At 40.8% G+C, this 16265-nt stretch overlaps 1 protein-coding gene across 2 annotated transcripts in view; it reads right to left on the bottom strand.

The window, feature by feature from the left end:
- Positions 1-16265, bottom strand: part of LOC143775659 (protein ERGIC-53-like) — a 146061-nt gene that overhangs the window by 110313 nt on the left and 19483 nt on the right. The window contains exons 1-6 of one of the 2 annotated variants that reach the window (XM_077264049.1): positions 9368-9463; positions 7988-8077; positions 5987-6110; positions 5328-5383; positions 4652-4769; positions 3620-3807 (exon numbers count right to left, since the gene is read on the bottom strand). In XM_077264049.1, the coding sequence (XP_077120164.1) occupies positions 3620-3807; positions 4652-4769; positions 5328-5383; positions 5987-6110; positions 7988-8035 (534 nt within the window). In that variant the 5' untranslated portion in view covers positions 8036-8077; positions 9368-9463. Of the gene's footprint in view, positions 1-3619; positions 3808-4651; positions 4770-5327; positions 5384-5986; positions 6111-7987; positions 8078-9367; positions 9464-14098; positions 14199-16265 lie in introns of those variants that run through there. The other variant, XM_077264048.1, reaches the window with a different exon arrangement.

Raw genomic sequence — 16265 nt, 5'->3', positions numbered from 1 at the left:
AAATGCAACATGACGCCTGCAAACCAATCCATCTAAGTCTGCATTCCAAATGGCGCTCCTTCCCTCCCGAGCTCTGCCATGCGCCCAAACAGTGGTTCCCCCCCACATATGGGGTATCAGCGTACTCAGGACAAATTGGACAACAACTTTTGGGGTCCAATTTATCCTGTTACCCTTGTGAAAATACAAAACTGGGGGCTAAAAAATCATTTTTGTGAAAAAAAAAAAGAATTTTTATTTTCACGGCTCTGCGTTATAAACTGTAGTGAAACACTTGGGGGATCAAATCTCTCAAAACACATCTAGATAAGTTCCTTAGGGGGTCTACTTTCCAAAATGGTGTCACTTGTGGGGGGGTTTAATGTTTAGGCACATCAGGGGCTCTCCAAACGCGACATGGCATCCCATCTTAATTCCAGTCAATTTTGCATTGAAAAGTGAAATGGCGCTCCTTCCCTTCTGAGCTCTGCCATGCGCCCAAACAGTCGTTTACCCCCACATATGGGGTATCGGTGTACTCAGGACAAATTGCACAACAACTTTTTTGGTCTAATTTCTTATCTTACCCTTGGGAAAATAAAAAATTGGGGCGAAAAGATAATTTTTGTAAAAAAATATGATTTTTTATTTTTACGGCTCTGCATTATAAACTTCTGTGAAGCACTTGTTGGGTTAAAGTGCTCACCACACATCGAGATAAGTTCCTTAAGGGGTCTACTTTCCAAAATGGTGTCACTTGTGTGGGGTTTCAATGTTTAGGCACATCAGGGGCTCTCCAAATGCAACATGGCGTCCCATCTTAATTCCAGTCAATTTTGCACTGAAAAGTCAAATGGCGCTCCTTCCCTTCTGAGCTCTGCGGTGCGCCCAAACAGTGGTTTACCCCCACAGATGGGGTATCAGCGTACTCAGCACAAATTGTACAACAACTTTTGGGGTCCATTTTCTCCTGTTACCCTTGGTTAAATAAAACAAATTGGAGCTGAAATAAATCTTGTGTAAAAAAAATTTAAATGTTAGTTTTTATTTAAACATTCCAAAAATTCCTGTGAAACACCTGAAGGGTTAATAAATTTCTTGAATGTGGTTTTGAGCACCTTGAGGGGTGCAGTTTTTAGAATGGTGTCACACTTGGGTATTTTCTATCATAGACCCCTCAAAATGACTTCAAATGAGATGTGGTCCCTAAAAAAAAAAATGGTGTTGTAAAAATGAGAAATTGCTGGTCAACTTTTAACCCTTATAACTCCCTAACAAAAAAAAAAATGTGGTTCCTAAATTGTGCTGATGTAAAGTAGACATGTGGGAAATGTTACCTATTAAGTATTTTGTGTGACATATCTCTGAGATTTAAGGGCATAAAAATTCAAAGTTGGAAAATTGCGAAATTTTCAAAATTTTCGCCAAATTTCCGTTTTTTTCACATATAAACGCAAGTTATATCGAAGAAATTTTACCACTATCATGAAGTCATGAAGTACAATATGTCACGAGAAAACAGGGTCAGAATCGCCAAGATCCGTTGAAGCGTTCCAGAGTTATAACCTCATAAAGGGACAGTGGTCAGAATTGTAAAAATTGGCCCTGTCATTAACGTGCAAACCACCCTTGGGGGTAAAGGGGTTAAGAGGAGCGTTGAAGGGCACAACACAGTATAGGAAAATCCACTTATCGGGTGTGGGGGGAGTGTTATAGTCTGTGGGCTGGTCGGGTTTGTGTGGCATTGCTCCTTTTTTGTCCCAGTACGACCCTGGACAGCTCTGAAGGGAGGCTGCCATACTTTGTACTGGTTTTACTCCCTGCACATTGTAGGGCAGCTGAAGTGTTCAGGTAGCAGTGTCATCGCCCTGTGTTGTTCTGTTGCCCACATTCCCACCCTGACTATATACAGTGGGCAACTAAGGGGTAGACAGCAGTTCCTTATGAATAGTAGGGTCAGTGGCTAAATGTTTCTACCTGTTTTACAATGGTATGGCCCAAATGTGAACTGAGGTAAAACATTGCCAGAAGCTAAGAGGCACTAACATGTCCATAAACAGGCACTAATGCCCTCACACTTCTGCCAGTATGTACTGCCGTGTGTGGCAGTAGTTTTTCTAATAGTCTTATCACACCTGTCTGCCATACTTCCTTGAGGCGGGACGGGAACTAAAGTTGACGTGTTCTAATATTGAGCTCCCATTTCCCAGCTCTGGAAATTCACCACTTACGGTTGGAGGATTGGCAGTGATTGCATGGTTTAGAGGAGCACTCTTCCATTTATAAGGGGTTGTCCCCATCAGGCTGGGTTTACAGGAGGGATACCCTCCGCTAGGGCTGGAGGTTGTGGTGTGTATTCAGAATGTAAACTTCACTCTTGTGAACCCAGCCTACAACTAATTATGTAATGGCGCATGTATTACTAATGCAGATTACGTTTGTGTGTGTCGCCATTTCTAATTCATCTATATATTTTGGCATGGGGGGACCCCATTTGAAAGTTCGCAGCGGGGCCCATAACTTTAGTAGTTACGCCACTGCTCTGTAGTTAGCTCGGTTCTGCTCCCATGTCTCTATAGTAAGCTCGGTTTTGCTCCCATATCTCTATAGTAAGCTCGGTTCTGCTCCCATATCTCTGTAGTATGCTCGGTTCTGCTCCCATATCTCTGAAGTAAGCTCGGTTCTGCTCCCATATCTCTGTAGTAAGCTCGGTTCTGCTCCCATATCTCTGTAGTAAGCTCGGTTCTGCTCCCATATCTCTGTAGTAAGCTCGGTTCTGCTCCCATATCTCTGTAGTAAGCTCGGTTATGCTCCCATATCTCTGGAGTAAGCTCGGTTCTGCTCCCATATCTCTGGAGTAAGCTCGGTTATGCTCCCATATCTCTGGAGTAAGCTCGGTTCTGCTCCCATATCTCTGGAGTAAGCTCGGTTCTGCTCCCATATCTCTGCAGTAGGCTCGGTTCTGCTCCCATATCTCTGTAGTAAGCTCGGTTCTGCTCCCATATCTATGCAGCAAGCTCAGTTCTGTTCCCATATCTCTGTACCAGCATGTTTTTAAAGCCTGTTATGTCTGCTGCTTTAATGCAATGGCCAGAGGTAAGCAGGGAAAAAGAGGTCCACCGCAACTGAAGGGCCACTGCCTTGTGATTGCCCCCCAGGCTGAAAAGTGCCAGCCAGCCCCTGCCTATAGACCAGTAGTAGACAGTGTGAAGGAGCTGCACACCTAAAGGCACATAGAGATGCTTCAAATTGGATTTATTGGCAGTATTTCATATCCATTGGTTTATCAGAAGGATGGGCTTTGTCCACTGCATATATGTCATGGGGATCCAGTGTGTGGGGTGGGATTCACCCCGATATGAAATACTGTCAATAAGTCCTGAAGCATCTCCAAGTGCCTTTAGGTGTGTAGTTTCTTCACTGTCTACTCTTTGTCAATCACTGAGTAGGGCCCCCACTGGCTGCATACAAACACCAGAGATTTCAAAGAATAAAGTGTAAGTTTTATGTTTCCCACAAAAATGTCTATCAATGCGATCAGCTCCTCCTGCTCTATAACATCCTGCATGGAGATCAGACACTATTTTCTCCATGGCAGGTTCCCTTTAGGTAGTAGACCCGAGTGCTGCCTCATACTCACATGTTCCATGCTTACAGTGGTGGTCTCATTGGCTTTGGAATTGGTCAATATCGCTTGGTGTCTGATCTGTGCCTCTAACGTCATGTTTAGTCTTGTTTTCAGTACTCTTGTCTCTTCCAGCAACCGAGTCTGTCCAAAAAGTATCATCTCTAGTTCCCGCTGACTCTCTGATTCAAACTCATCCTCTTCTGACCATGATGAATAACAAGAAGATGTGAGGTTATGGATAAAGGCGGCACAGAAGTAACCAGCAAAAAAACGTATTCTAGTGCCTCTCATGGAGAGATATCGTCAGGTTGAATAGAATTCTGCAGGCCAAACTTCCTGGCTAAGCAGCTCCTAAAATCATGCTCATAATATAGCAACATTATACATGTATATCTTCAGATCTGTACCGGAGTGCATACCTTCAGGTTTCTAATGTGGAAATAAAAACCTAATGTTGTATTCAATGGTGAAACTTAAAGCTCATGGGCCCCAATGCAAAATCTCAAACATGGACCCTTATTAGCAGGGGTCTTTAATAATATTGGTCTTCTCATATGGGCTAAAAGGACTAATTGAGCACCCCTAGTTTCCAGGGCCTGGATGTGACTGCAACCCCTGGTTGTATAGTATTTGGTAGCTTCATCATGTTGCAGTCTGCACAGTCTGTTTATTTGGGGCAGGGTAGAAGGAGTCTTAAAGGGTTATTCCCATCACTGAAAGTTATCATCTATAAAAAAGTTGGGCATCTGACTGCTGAGACCCCCCATAAATCCCCAAAACTGGGCTCTGAAATGATCCGTCAGCTACTCAGATGGGACCTTTCAGAGTACTGCTTTTGGCATTGCTGGAGGTCTCCGGGATCGGATCTCCACCTTTGCAATAGGGTAACACATTTAGTTATGGAAATATTCCATCATGGCTACTTCTACCCTGCCCCAAATAAATGGCCAGTGCGGACTGTAATGTGATGAAGACTCCAGCTGCTGGATCACCACTGATCCTGAGAGAATATGACATATCAATGGAGAATGCTCAAACTCAAACCTTCTACAGGATGTTTCTTCTGGAAGTCTTCCATGTTCTTTTCCAGTTCCTTCTGAAATTCCTCATATTCTTTCTCATACCTTTCCCTCTCGTCCTTTGGGATCTGAGCTGCTGGTGACTTTAATGCAAAACATGCAGTAGTTTACACAGAGACTACATATAGATGTAACAGCTGCCAAGATGACGGCTGCCACATTACATTAATAGTGTAGTGTGCTGCAGCTGTCATGTTGGCACACGATACTTCAGTTCATGAAATTGGTCCTATTAATCATAAATTCTGATGAACCAGAACATTTCCAAAACAAAGCCTATCCATATTACAATTTTACTTTGTGACGTCTTAGGTAGGTGCATTCGCCTCTGATAAATAACTTTGGAATACTATATTCTCTTTCAGTGTCCAATAACACAGCCACAGCAGCGGATAGGAGGTCCAGATGCTGGGATGGCTTTAGTTAGGTGGTAAGATTTGTCACTTTACAATTATCTGAATGCCACTTTGACATTATCCATGCGGATTGCACAGTGACAGTTCTCTGATAAAGATATATTACAAAGTTTCTTATTTCCAGGGGTACTGTTAAAATAAAAAAAATTGGATACTCTTTAAATTCAGAGAAGGGAAATAGGATTAAATAATAGATAAGTAATATAAGGAAAAATGTTATGTTACCTCTTCCCAGCTTGTGCTTAGACTGTACACCATAAACGAGAAAACATCATGGTTATCTGAGAGGAAGAAAGAGAAAGATTAACCCCAAAGTGCTACATAAGGAATTAGTAACTTAATAATACATCCATAATTACCAGTCTAATTATCCTATTCTGTGTGCTAAACATACGGTACATTAGTCTTAAGAGTAACAGCGCCACCTAGTGCCACAAGTATCAAGATACTGAAAGAAACAGGCAGATATTATGTTCAGCAGTATATAGAAAATACATTCATACTACTGGGAATCTTATGACACTTCAAAGATGATTTTACAGTGGCCGTTAGAATAAAATGCAAGTAAATTCAATTCACCAATGATGAGCATAAACCAATAATGTAGTGATGATTTCTGCACTCAAAATATATTAATACTGATTACCTTAATACGTATTAACGTGCCAGCAATATGACTCAAAATAATTATTTGTTCTCTATGTACAGCTCCTGCATAGGGTTTCTCACTTTACACCCTGATAATAGTACAGTACAAATACTAAAATTATAACTAGCAATCTTTGAAGACAAGGAAAGTGGCTAATAAATGTTGGCATGTTATATTTTCAAAGAAATTATTTAATTCTAATAAAAATTTTAAACATGAAATATGGCAGTATCACCTGCGAGTGCCGATGTAGCTGCCGAGATGCCAAAATATCCAGTGGATGGGATTACCATATTGGGCACCTGTGCACACTGCTCATACAGAGTGTTCCTGGGAGAAAAGCCAGTCTGTACGAAGATCTGAACAAAGAAAAATCAGATAATTATCAGTAAGCAATGAGATACAGATGCTTCTCATAAAGTTAGAATATCATCAAAAAGTTAATTTATTTCAGTTCTTCAATACAAAAAGTGAAACTCATTATACAGTCATTACAAATAGAGTTATCTATTTCAAGTGTTTATTTCTGTTAATGTTGATGATTATGGCTTACAGCCAATGAAATCCCAAAAGTCATTATCTCTGTAAATTAGAATAATTAATAATAATCTCTTTATTTATATAGCACCAACATATTCCGCAGCGCTTTACAGTTTTTGCACACATTATCATCTCCCCGATGGGGCTCACAATCTAAATTGTTGAACAAAACACACCTGTATAGGCTTCCTAAGCATTCAAAAAGGTCCCTTAGTCTGTTTTAGTATGCTCCACAATCATGGGGAAGACTGCTGCCTTGACAGATGTCCAGAAGGCAGTCAGTGACACACTTCACGAGGAGGGTAAGCCACAAAAAGTCATTGCTAAAGAATCTGGCTGTCAACAGGGTGCTGTATCCAGCAAACCTGCCACCAGGAATTTCAGGGCCCCATAAAGGCAACATTTTCGGGCCCCCTTGAGACTCCACCCAGGCTCCACCCCAGCTCTGCCTCCAACCTTCCAGAGCCTCACCGCCCAATCATAGAAAAACACTTCTGCACCATATCCTCACCAATCACACATTATCAGTTCCTATCTAACATCAGATCACATAAATATCCATCAGCTTTTGTTTTGGCTAAAAGATTTTTTATTTTTAAGCCGCCACCACGACTAGGTAGACTCTTTTGGCCAGGCCCAATTCTACTCTAACCTAATAAATATTTGTTCAAATATCCAATACTCTTTTTAGGTATATTTTTATTAATGTTTTTTTAAGCGAATGTGTCACATCAATTTCTAAAATGAACAATAACACTACATACAAAGGACAAATACTGTCACACCATGACCAGACCACATATTACCACCCGGAAGATGATCACACAAAATGCGTGTTGGAGCTGCGCACACTTGGTCACCAATAGGGATAACATGGGTAAGAACAGGCTGCTGATGTGACTTTAACTTGTTCTGAATTTTCTATTTATATGAGGAATTACTGATTAATTAACTAGTGTCCGCAAGTGGGTTGAGATTTGTGGGAGTGATTTGCACTGTCACTTTAAAATTGTTCTCCCCTTTTTCCCACATTATCTTCCTCTTTTTTATCTGTCACTACAGTCTGTTACCCCTTTATTATGCAGGTTGACCTTGTGTGATACACCTGTTTTGGTCACTTTTTACTTTGTCTCTAAATGTATTGTTACGGTATTTATTTTTATGTAAATTAATTAAAATATTTTTGTATTTTTATCTGTTGGACTTTTGTACTCTCTTTATTCTTTGGTTGCAATTTCGTATATGTGAGTGTCCGTTGTTACTATAACTTCCTAACTTTCTCTACCACTGGGATTGAGGTATTATGGATTAACATGTATTCTGGTTTGAAGAAGTGGGTTTTTCGCACAGTGACTGAATACCACATAAAAGGCACAAATACTGCCACACCATGGCCGAGCCACATAAAACCATCACGTAGTGACCTATAATACGACATACAAGAGACAAATACCACCACACCATGACCAAACCACATATTACCACCACATAGGGACCGAATAATACCACATACAAGGGACAAATACGGCCACACCATGACCGGACCACATATTACAACCACATAGTGACCGAATACTACAATACTGATCATTAATAAAAAAAAATACTAATTTTACCATAAGCACCATTATACACAGGAGCTTTGTGTATAGTACACATTGTTTAGTGTCAATGTACAGGTAACACACTGACTCACCGGTGACATCTCTAGATGAAGTCCTTCATCTTCGCTTTTCATCTTCATACAGTGCACAACTCCATCACTTCTTTCAGCCAGGGCTCGTCTCTGCAGAAAATAACACAGTTATCTAGAGCACAATCCCCAATTTTTCTCCAACCTCTACACTATGCCAGATGAAGAAAACAGCTACTGTGTCGCCCTGCACAGTAACTGGACCTCTCCTTTCCCACACTGAAGACAGTATCCTCAAAAATAATATCCTTTAATTAGCCCCTACAGTAATAATATCCCAAATTCTGGACCCCACGTGTCCCCCCATTCTGCCTCATGCCTCTCCATACTTCACCCATGTCTCTCCATATTGCCCCCATAGCCATCCATAATAGTCTAATGTACCCCATAGTCATATATAGCAGTATAATGCACCTTCATAGTAGCATAATATACCCCAAAGTCCTATATAGTATAATGCACCGCCATAACAGTATAATGCATCTACATAGCAGTATAATAGACACCCAGTCATTTATAGTATAATGCACTCCCATACCAGTATAATGCACCCCCATAGTAGTATAATGCACAGCCATAGTGGTATAATGCACTTAAATAGTAATATAATGCACCACCATAGTATTATAATGCAACCCCATAGTAGCATAATGCACCCCCATAGTGGTATAATGCACCCCCATAGTGGTATAATGCACACCCATAGTGGTATAATGCACCCCCATAGCGGTATAATGCACCCCCATAGTGGTATAATGCATCTCCATAGTGGTATAATGCACCCCCATGGTTGTATAATACACTCCCATGGTGGTATAATGCACTCCTATGGTAGTATAATGCACCCCTATGGTAGTATAATGCACCCCCATAGTCATATATAGTATAATGCACCCCCATAGTGGTATAATACAGCCCCATAGTGGTACATTGCAGCCCCATTGTGGTATAATGCACCCCCATAGTAGTATAATGCAGTCCCATAGCAGTATAATGCACCCCCATAGTATAATGCAGTCCCATATTATAATGCACCCCCTTGTCATATATAGTGTAATGCACCCCACAGTATAATGCACCCCTAGTCATATATAGTATAATGCACCCCCATAATGGTATAATGCAGCCTCATAGTGGTATAATGCAGTGCCATAGCAGTATAATCCACCCCCATAGTATAATGCAGCTGCATAGTATAATGCACCCCCTTGTCATATATAGCATAATGCACCCCCATAGTATAATGCACCCCCTTGTCATATATAGTATAATCCACCCCCTTGTCATATATAATATAATGCACCTCATAGAAAAATGCACCCCATACCAGTATAATGCAACCCCATACCACGACTACAAAAAGAAAAAAAAAATTCTCCTTACCTGGCTGAGGTCCAGAAGTGTCCTCCGCTACAATTCAGCTGAGGCGCGCAGCGTCGTTCCGGCGTATGACTGTGACATCATACGCCGGCGAAGTTTGCTCTGACGTCAGCTGCCGGTCTGTGATTGACTGGCGGCTGTTAACAGTTGCCGTGCGGGAGAAATTTCCTGTACGGCAACAGATTTTAACTGATCGTGTATCTGAGGATGCACAATCAGTTACTGAAGTGGCAGGATCATGCTCTGGGGCCCGGTGAGCAGAACATAGGGGGCCCCCCTCTGCTCATCGGGTCCCAAACGCCAGTAACGACAATAATGCCCTGATGGCGGCCCTGGTATCCAAGCATATTAATGGAAATTTCAGTGGAAGGAAAAAGTGTGATAGAAAAAGGTGCACAAGCAACCGGGATAACCGCAGCCTTGAAAGGATTGTTAAGAAAAGGCCATTCAAAAATTTGGGGGAGATTCACAAGGAGTGGACTGCTGCTGGAGTCATTGCTTCAAGAACCACCACACACAAATGTATCTAGGACATGGGCTACAAGTGTCGCATTCCTTGTGCCAAGCCACTTATGACCAATAGACAACACCAGAAGCGTCTTACCTGGGCCAAGGAGAAAAAGAACTGGACTGTTTGTTGCTCAGTGATCCAAAGTGTTGTTTTCAGATGAAAGTACATTTTGCATTTCATTTGGAAATCAAGGTCCCAGAGTCTGGAGGAAGAGTGGAGAGGCCACAATCCAAGCTGCTTTAGGTCTAGTGTGAAGTTTCCACAATCAGTGATGGTTTGAGGAGCCATGTCATCTGCTGGTGTATGTCCACTGTGTTTTATCAAGACCAAAGTCAGCGCAGCCGGGTACCAGGAAATTTTAGAGCACTTCATGATTCTCTCTGCCGACTACTGCTGGAGAATGAAATTTCCATCTCCACAAAGCTTCTTAGTACCTGTCCACACTGCCAAAAGTACCAATACCTGGTTTAAAAACAACAGTATCACTGTGCTTGATCTCGCCTGTCCTTAACCCCATAGATAATATATGGGGTATTCTCAAGAGGAAGATGAGAGACACCAGGCTCAACAATGCAGACGAGCTGAAGGCTGCTATCAAAGCAACCGCCCTTCCATAACACCTCAGCAGTGCCACAGGCTGATCGCCTCCATGCCACACCGCATTGATGCAGTAATTGATGCAAAAGGAGCCCTGACCAAGTATTGAGTGCATTTACTTACATTTCAGTAAGCCAAAATTTCAGATTTTGAAATCATTTTTCAAGCTGGTGTTATAAAGTATTCTAATTTACTGAGATAATGACTTTTGGGTTTTCATTGGCTGTAAGCCATAATCATCAACATTAACAGAAATAAACACATGAAATAGATCACTCTGTTTGTAATGACTCCATATATGAGTTTCATTTTTTGGATTGAAGAACTGAAATAAATTCATTTTTTGATGATATTCTAATTTTGTGAGAAACACCTGTATGTGCAGAGTCCATTTGGTAACTAGTAGTTCAATTACCAAGGTAAGTAGTACACGTCTATGACTAGTGCACAGAACATGAGCAGTGGTTGTATGATTGCAAAATTTCAGCTCTACTGACATGTTACAAGTTTGCTACAATATGGTCACAGCCATAAGGTGCAATATAGATAATTACCATTGTCTTTCTCTATAGCCAAACATAACAGTTTAACTCATTGACCACTAGGTGGCAGGATATGGCAGTAATGTTAACTGTAATAATCCCATCAAGAATAAGAGCTCCCCAGCCAAGCAGCATGGTTTATGTTTAGCAAACAACCAGCACATCTTTATTGCTCTGTTATGTAACAGAATAAATCACACTAGCAACATCTGTTTCTTAGAAAGCGTCAAGATCTATGACTCAGGTGTAATATAGTGTCAGACACATGATAAAAGCTACTAAACTGAGCAGCCATAACATTTCTGGCAACTATTTCTGTTCAGTACACACAGACCTAACGGCTTAGGTTTAGAGGTTGGAGAACCTGTGCAAACTGCGCCCCAAGGCCACATACACCGTGTGCACAATTATTATTCAATTTGTATTTTTGATGATTAATTTTATTACTGAACAAATACAGTGCTATCGGCCAGTCCAAAAGGTTAATAAACCTTTAATCTGTATATATAAGAAAGTAAAAATTAGGTATTGTCTGTCTAAGATCACGTTAACACTATCAGTAGGGTTGAGCGACTTTACATTTTTTGAGATTGAGTCGGGTTTCACAAAACCCGACTTTCTCAAAAGTCGGGTCGAGTGAAATCGGCCGATCTTATTGAAAAGTCGGGGTCGGGGATCGGCCTAAACACGAAACCCAATGCATTTCAATGGGGAAGCATACTTTTTTAATATTTGCTTCAGCGCGATAATGTTGAAAAGCCGGTAATTCAATTGCCGGCTTTTCATTTCTCCTGCCTAAACCCGACATGATATGAGACATGGTTTACATACAGTAAACCATCTCATATCCCCCTTTTTTTTGCATATTCACGACTACTAATGGGAACTTTTTCCCACGCTCCAGGTCATATGAGGACATCCACCAGGGGGCGCATCACCGCGACTAAAGGTAACTATATGTCATTGACCTACATTTCCTTCATTCGCCGGGGCTTACAGGCACGAGCACAGCTGCATTAGCAGGGCTCCTGCCTGTAAAATATTTTAACCCCTTCAGATGGATTACCTCGTGGGACGTGACAGTTCATCAGAGGGTATGTATATTGTGGGTTTATTATTTTTCCAAGCGAGGGTCTTCAAATGGATTGAGAGAGCAATAAAATATTAAAACAACCGGTGTGTTTATTTCATTAAAATACTTTTTAATCATGTGTGTATGTTTTTTAACCCTTTCAAACAATTGGATTAATAATGGATAGGTGTCATAATTGACGCCTCTCCATTATTAATCTGGCTTAATGTCACCTTACAATAGCAAGGTGACATTAACCCTTCATTACCCCATATCCCACCACTACACGGGAGTGGGAAGAGAGTGGCCAAGTGCCAGAATAGGCGCATCTTCCAGATGTGCCTTTTCTGGGGTGGCTGGGGGCAGATGTTTTTAGCCACGGCGGGGCCAATAACCATGGACCCTCTCCTGGCTATTAATATCTGCCCTCAGTCACTGGCTTTACCGCTCTGGAGGAGAAAATTGCGCGGGAGCCCACGCCAAATTTTTCCGCAATTTAACCCTTAAATTTAATAGCTATAAAGCCGAAATTTTGCACATACACACTACTAACATTAGTAGTGTGGAATATGCAAAAAAAAGGGGGATACGAGATGGTTTACTGTATGTAAACCATGTCTGATATCATGTCGGGTTTAGGCAGGAGAAATGAAAAGCCGGCAATTGAATTACCGGCTTTTCAACATTATCGCGCTGAAGTAAATATTATATATATATATATATATATATATATATATATATATATATATATATATATATATATAACGAAACCCGACTTTGGATTACAGATCGTGTACCGCCGACCCGATCCCAGAGTGGGATCGGGTCGGGTTTCACGAAACCCGACTTTGCTAAAAGTCGGCGACTTTTGAAAAGTGCCGATCTGTTTCGCTCAACCCTAACTATCAGTATTTTGGTCAGTATTTTCCATCAGTATTTGTAATCCAAAACCAGGAGTGGGTGATAAATGAAGAAGGGGTGACGTGTTTCTATTATACTTTTCCTCTGATTGTTCCACTCCTGGTTTTGGCTTACAAATACTGATGTCAAATACTGAACATGTGAACATGGCCTTAGAAGAAAATCTATCTTATAGATTGTAAGGTTGCGAGCAGGGCCCGCACTACTCCTGTAAATGATGAACTATGTGTAACTTTGTGATTTCTTTACTGTATGTACCTTTCCCCGCTTTATTTTAAAGTGCTGTGGAATATGTTGGCGCAATATAAATAGAACTATTATTATTATGTGTAAAGAATTGCTATGCAACAACATACATTTTCACATCTCAATTGTTTATTTTCATCTGTTAAAATGAGAACCACCACCAAACAGCTAAATTTGCAAATGGCTGGCTAACCAGTATTCAGCACATGAGCAGCTCGAGTGTTAAAAATTAACATTTAACCATTTAAAAAAAATAAATAAAAAATAAAAAGATCTGTTAGTGATTACTGACTGCCTTAAGATGTTGAGGACAAAGCTGTTGTGGGGATTTTGATATTACAAAGCACCATTTCTGCAGTTCTGCACACTCTACTTATTACACAGTTTTAGTGGAATAATGGTACATACACACACAAAGGGAATTTCAACATTTTAGCAACTATACATCTGGTATCATCATGAATAATGATGAGCGCAAGTACTCCTTACTCGAGTTTGCCTTGGGTGCTCCTGTATACACAGAGTATAGCGGGTGCTTGAGTGACATGTTCGAGTCCCCGCGCCCAAATGTGTCATTGGCTGTTAGACAGCCACAATACATGCGGGGATTGCCTGTGTATGCCAAGCAATTCCCGCATGTATTGTGGCTCTCTAACAAAAGCTAAACATGCGGGCGCGGGGACTCGAGCATGTCACTCAAGCACCCGCTATACTATGTGTATACAGGAGCACCCTAGGCAAACTCGCGTAAGGAGCCCTTGCGCTCATCACTAATCATGAATCTGGATTTACCCATACACGTATACAGACAAGCCCCAGTACATATAAATGTTTGGGACACTTACTCGCAGAGTTCTTTTATAATAGGTTATCTTTATTTTGAAAGGACGAATTGTGTTCCTGAAATGTTTCACACAAGTGCCCAGTGCTTGACTCGAGCCATCCCTAAAAAAAAAAAAACAAGGAAAAAAAAACCTGCTGATCCCGAACGCTTGGTATATGATTAATCGGCAACAGAAATGAAACATACAGTGGCTAGTTGTGAAACCTTACCTAGAAAAAAATGAATAACTATAAAAATAGTAACAGAAATAAATAATTACATTTGAAAATTTCAAAGTGTAGGTTGCATTGTACTTATGTAAGCGGCTCTAGCCATTTAAATAACAGTCATGAGTAGTATAGGAGGCCCAATTCATCATTTGCAACATTTTTTTAAGTGACTCCTTTTTTTATTTGTTTTGTGATGTTCATTGCAGTTTTTTTTTTTATTAACCAAATTCGTCAAAATGATTCACATGGATTTTCGACTTTTGAGCAAAAAAAAAATTAGACATATTTTGTAGCACTGCTAGACTATTGGAATGCAATTCTGCAAAAATGTTGTAAGGTTTCAAAAAGTTGCAAATGATGAATTACCTCCAAAACATCTGGACAATGAAAACAATGCTCATAATGAAGAGGAGCAAAAATATTACTAAACCAAGTAAAGTTAAATTAAAGAAGGCACTAATTAATTAATAAGGCACAAACATATCTTTCACTGTTATAACAATTTTGGCCCGGAAACCGCATAACTTTTTTATTTTTTTTGTAAAGTAAATGCAGGAACTTGGGGCTAAAAATTATTCTTGCAATTGAGTTTCCTTTAAAATTTGGCACCATTTGCCTTCTGTTGCCTCTGTAATACACGGGCTGCAGAATAGGTTAAAGAGGAGAGATGAGCGAACATTTCAATGTTCTGTTTGGATTACGATTGCTGATTTTGCAATATTCGCTGATTTATTCATTGAATATTCGCCAAACATAGCTGAACGCAATTGAAGTTAATGGGAGGCAAAAACAAACGCAGGCACAACACCTTCAAAGGTTCCCAAAATCGTCCAAAACACATCAAATTAGGGTCAGCCCCCAGGAATGTGGCCTCAATTCACCCACAGTACAAATTTTAGAATGTCACCTCAGCAATCAGCCAGGCATGAGGTATCAGGGTCTGAGACAGCATTTACAGCTTTCAATTGAACTTTAAATTAAGACTAGGTGGGTGAGGGATCAGTGTAGGCCTGCTGTGCTGGGTGCCCTGATACCACATGCAGCAGCTCAATCTGCTTTGATGCTCAGTCACACTCAGGTGGCACAAATAGTTTTATACACTACTATTGTCAGAAAAATGTAAGGATAGTAACGCAGGTAGTAGGCTCAAAAAAAGTGGAGGCCTGCCGGTCTCGGAGGCCAACTGCTACAGGCAGCACACATGAAAGAAACCCAACCAGGAGTCTACGCATTTCCAACAATTAGTGGCAGACACCAACAAAGTGGCATCAATTTCACTAGAGTAGAAATAGTATAATAGGGATCGTCATGTCTTCCAATACACCCAACCCAGCAGATGGATACCCAATCAGGAGTCTTCAAATTTCCAAAAATTAGTTGTGGACACCAACAAAGTGGCATCAATGTCACCAGATTAGAAATAGTATAATTGGGAACGACAGGTCTTCCACTACAGTCAACCCAGCAGATGGAGAGTCCCAATCAGGACTCTCCACATTTCCAAAAATTAATGGCAGACACCATCAAAGTGGTATCAATTTCACCAGAGTAGAAATAGTATAATGGGAAGCAACATCTCTTCCACTACACCCAACTCAGCAGATAGAGAGACCCAATCAGGACTCTACACATTTCCAAAAATTTGTGGCAGACACCAACAAAGTGGCATCAATTTCACTAGAGTAGAAATATTATATTTGGTAGCGACACTCTTCCACTACAGCCAACCCAGCAGATGTTGACCCAATCAGGAGTCTTCAAATTTAAAAAAATTAGGGCCTGACACTACCTAAGCAGCATCAATTTCACCACAGTAAAAATAGTATAATAGGGACCGACACGTCTTCCACTACAGCCAAACCAGCAGATGTAGACCCAACCAGGAGTGTTCACATTTCCAACAATTAGTGGCAGATACCTCCAAAGTGGCATCAATTTCACCAGAGTAGAAATAGTATA

The sequence above is a fragment of the Ranitomeya variabilis genome, chromosome 5, assembly GCF_051348905.1.
Source record: "Ranitomeya variabilis isolate aRanVar5 chromosome 5, aRanVar5.hap1, whole genome shotgun sequence".
NCBI classification, from domain to species: Eukaryota; Metazoa; Chordata; class Amphibia; order Anura; family Dendrobatidae; genus Ranitomeya; species Ranitomeya variabilis.
The sequence above is the reverse complement of the archived record's forward strand: the minus strand, read 5'-3'. Positions and strand labels throughout refer to the sequence as shown.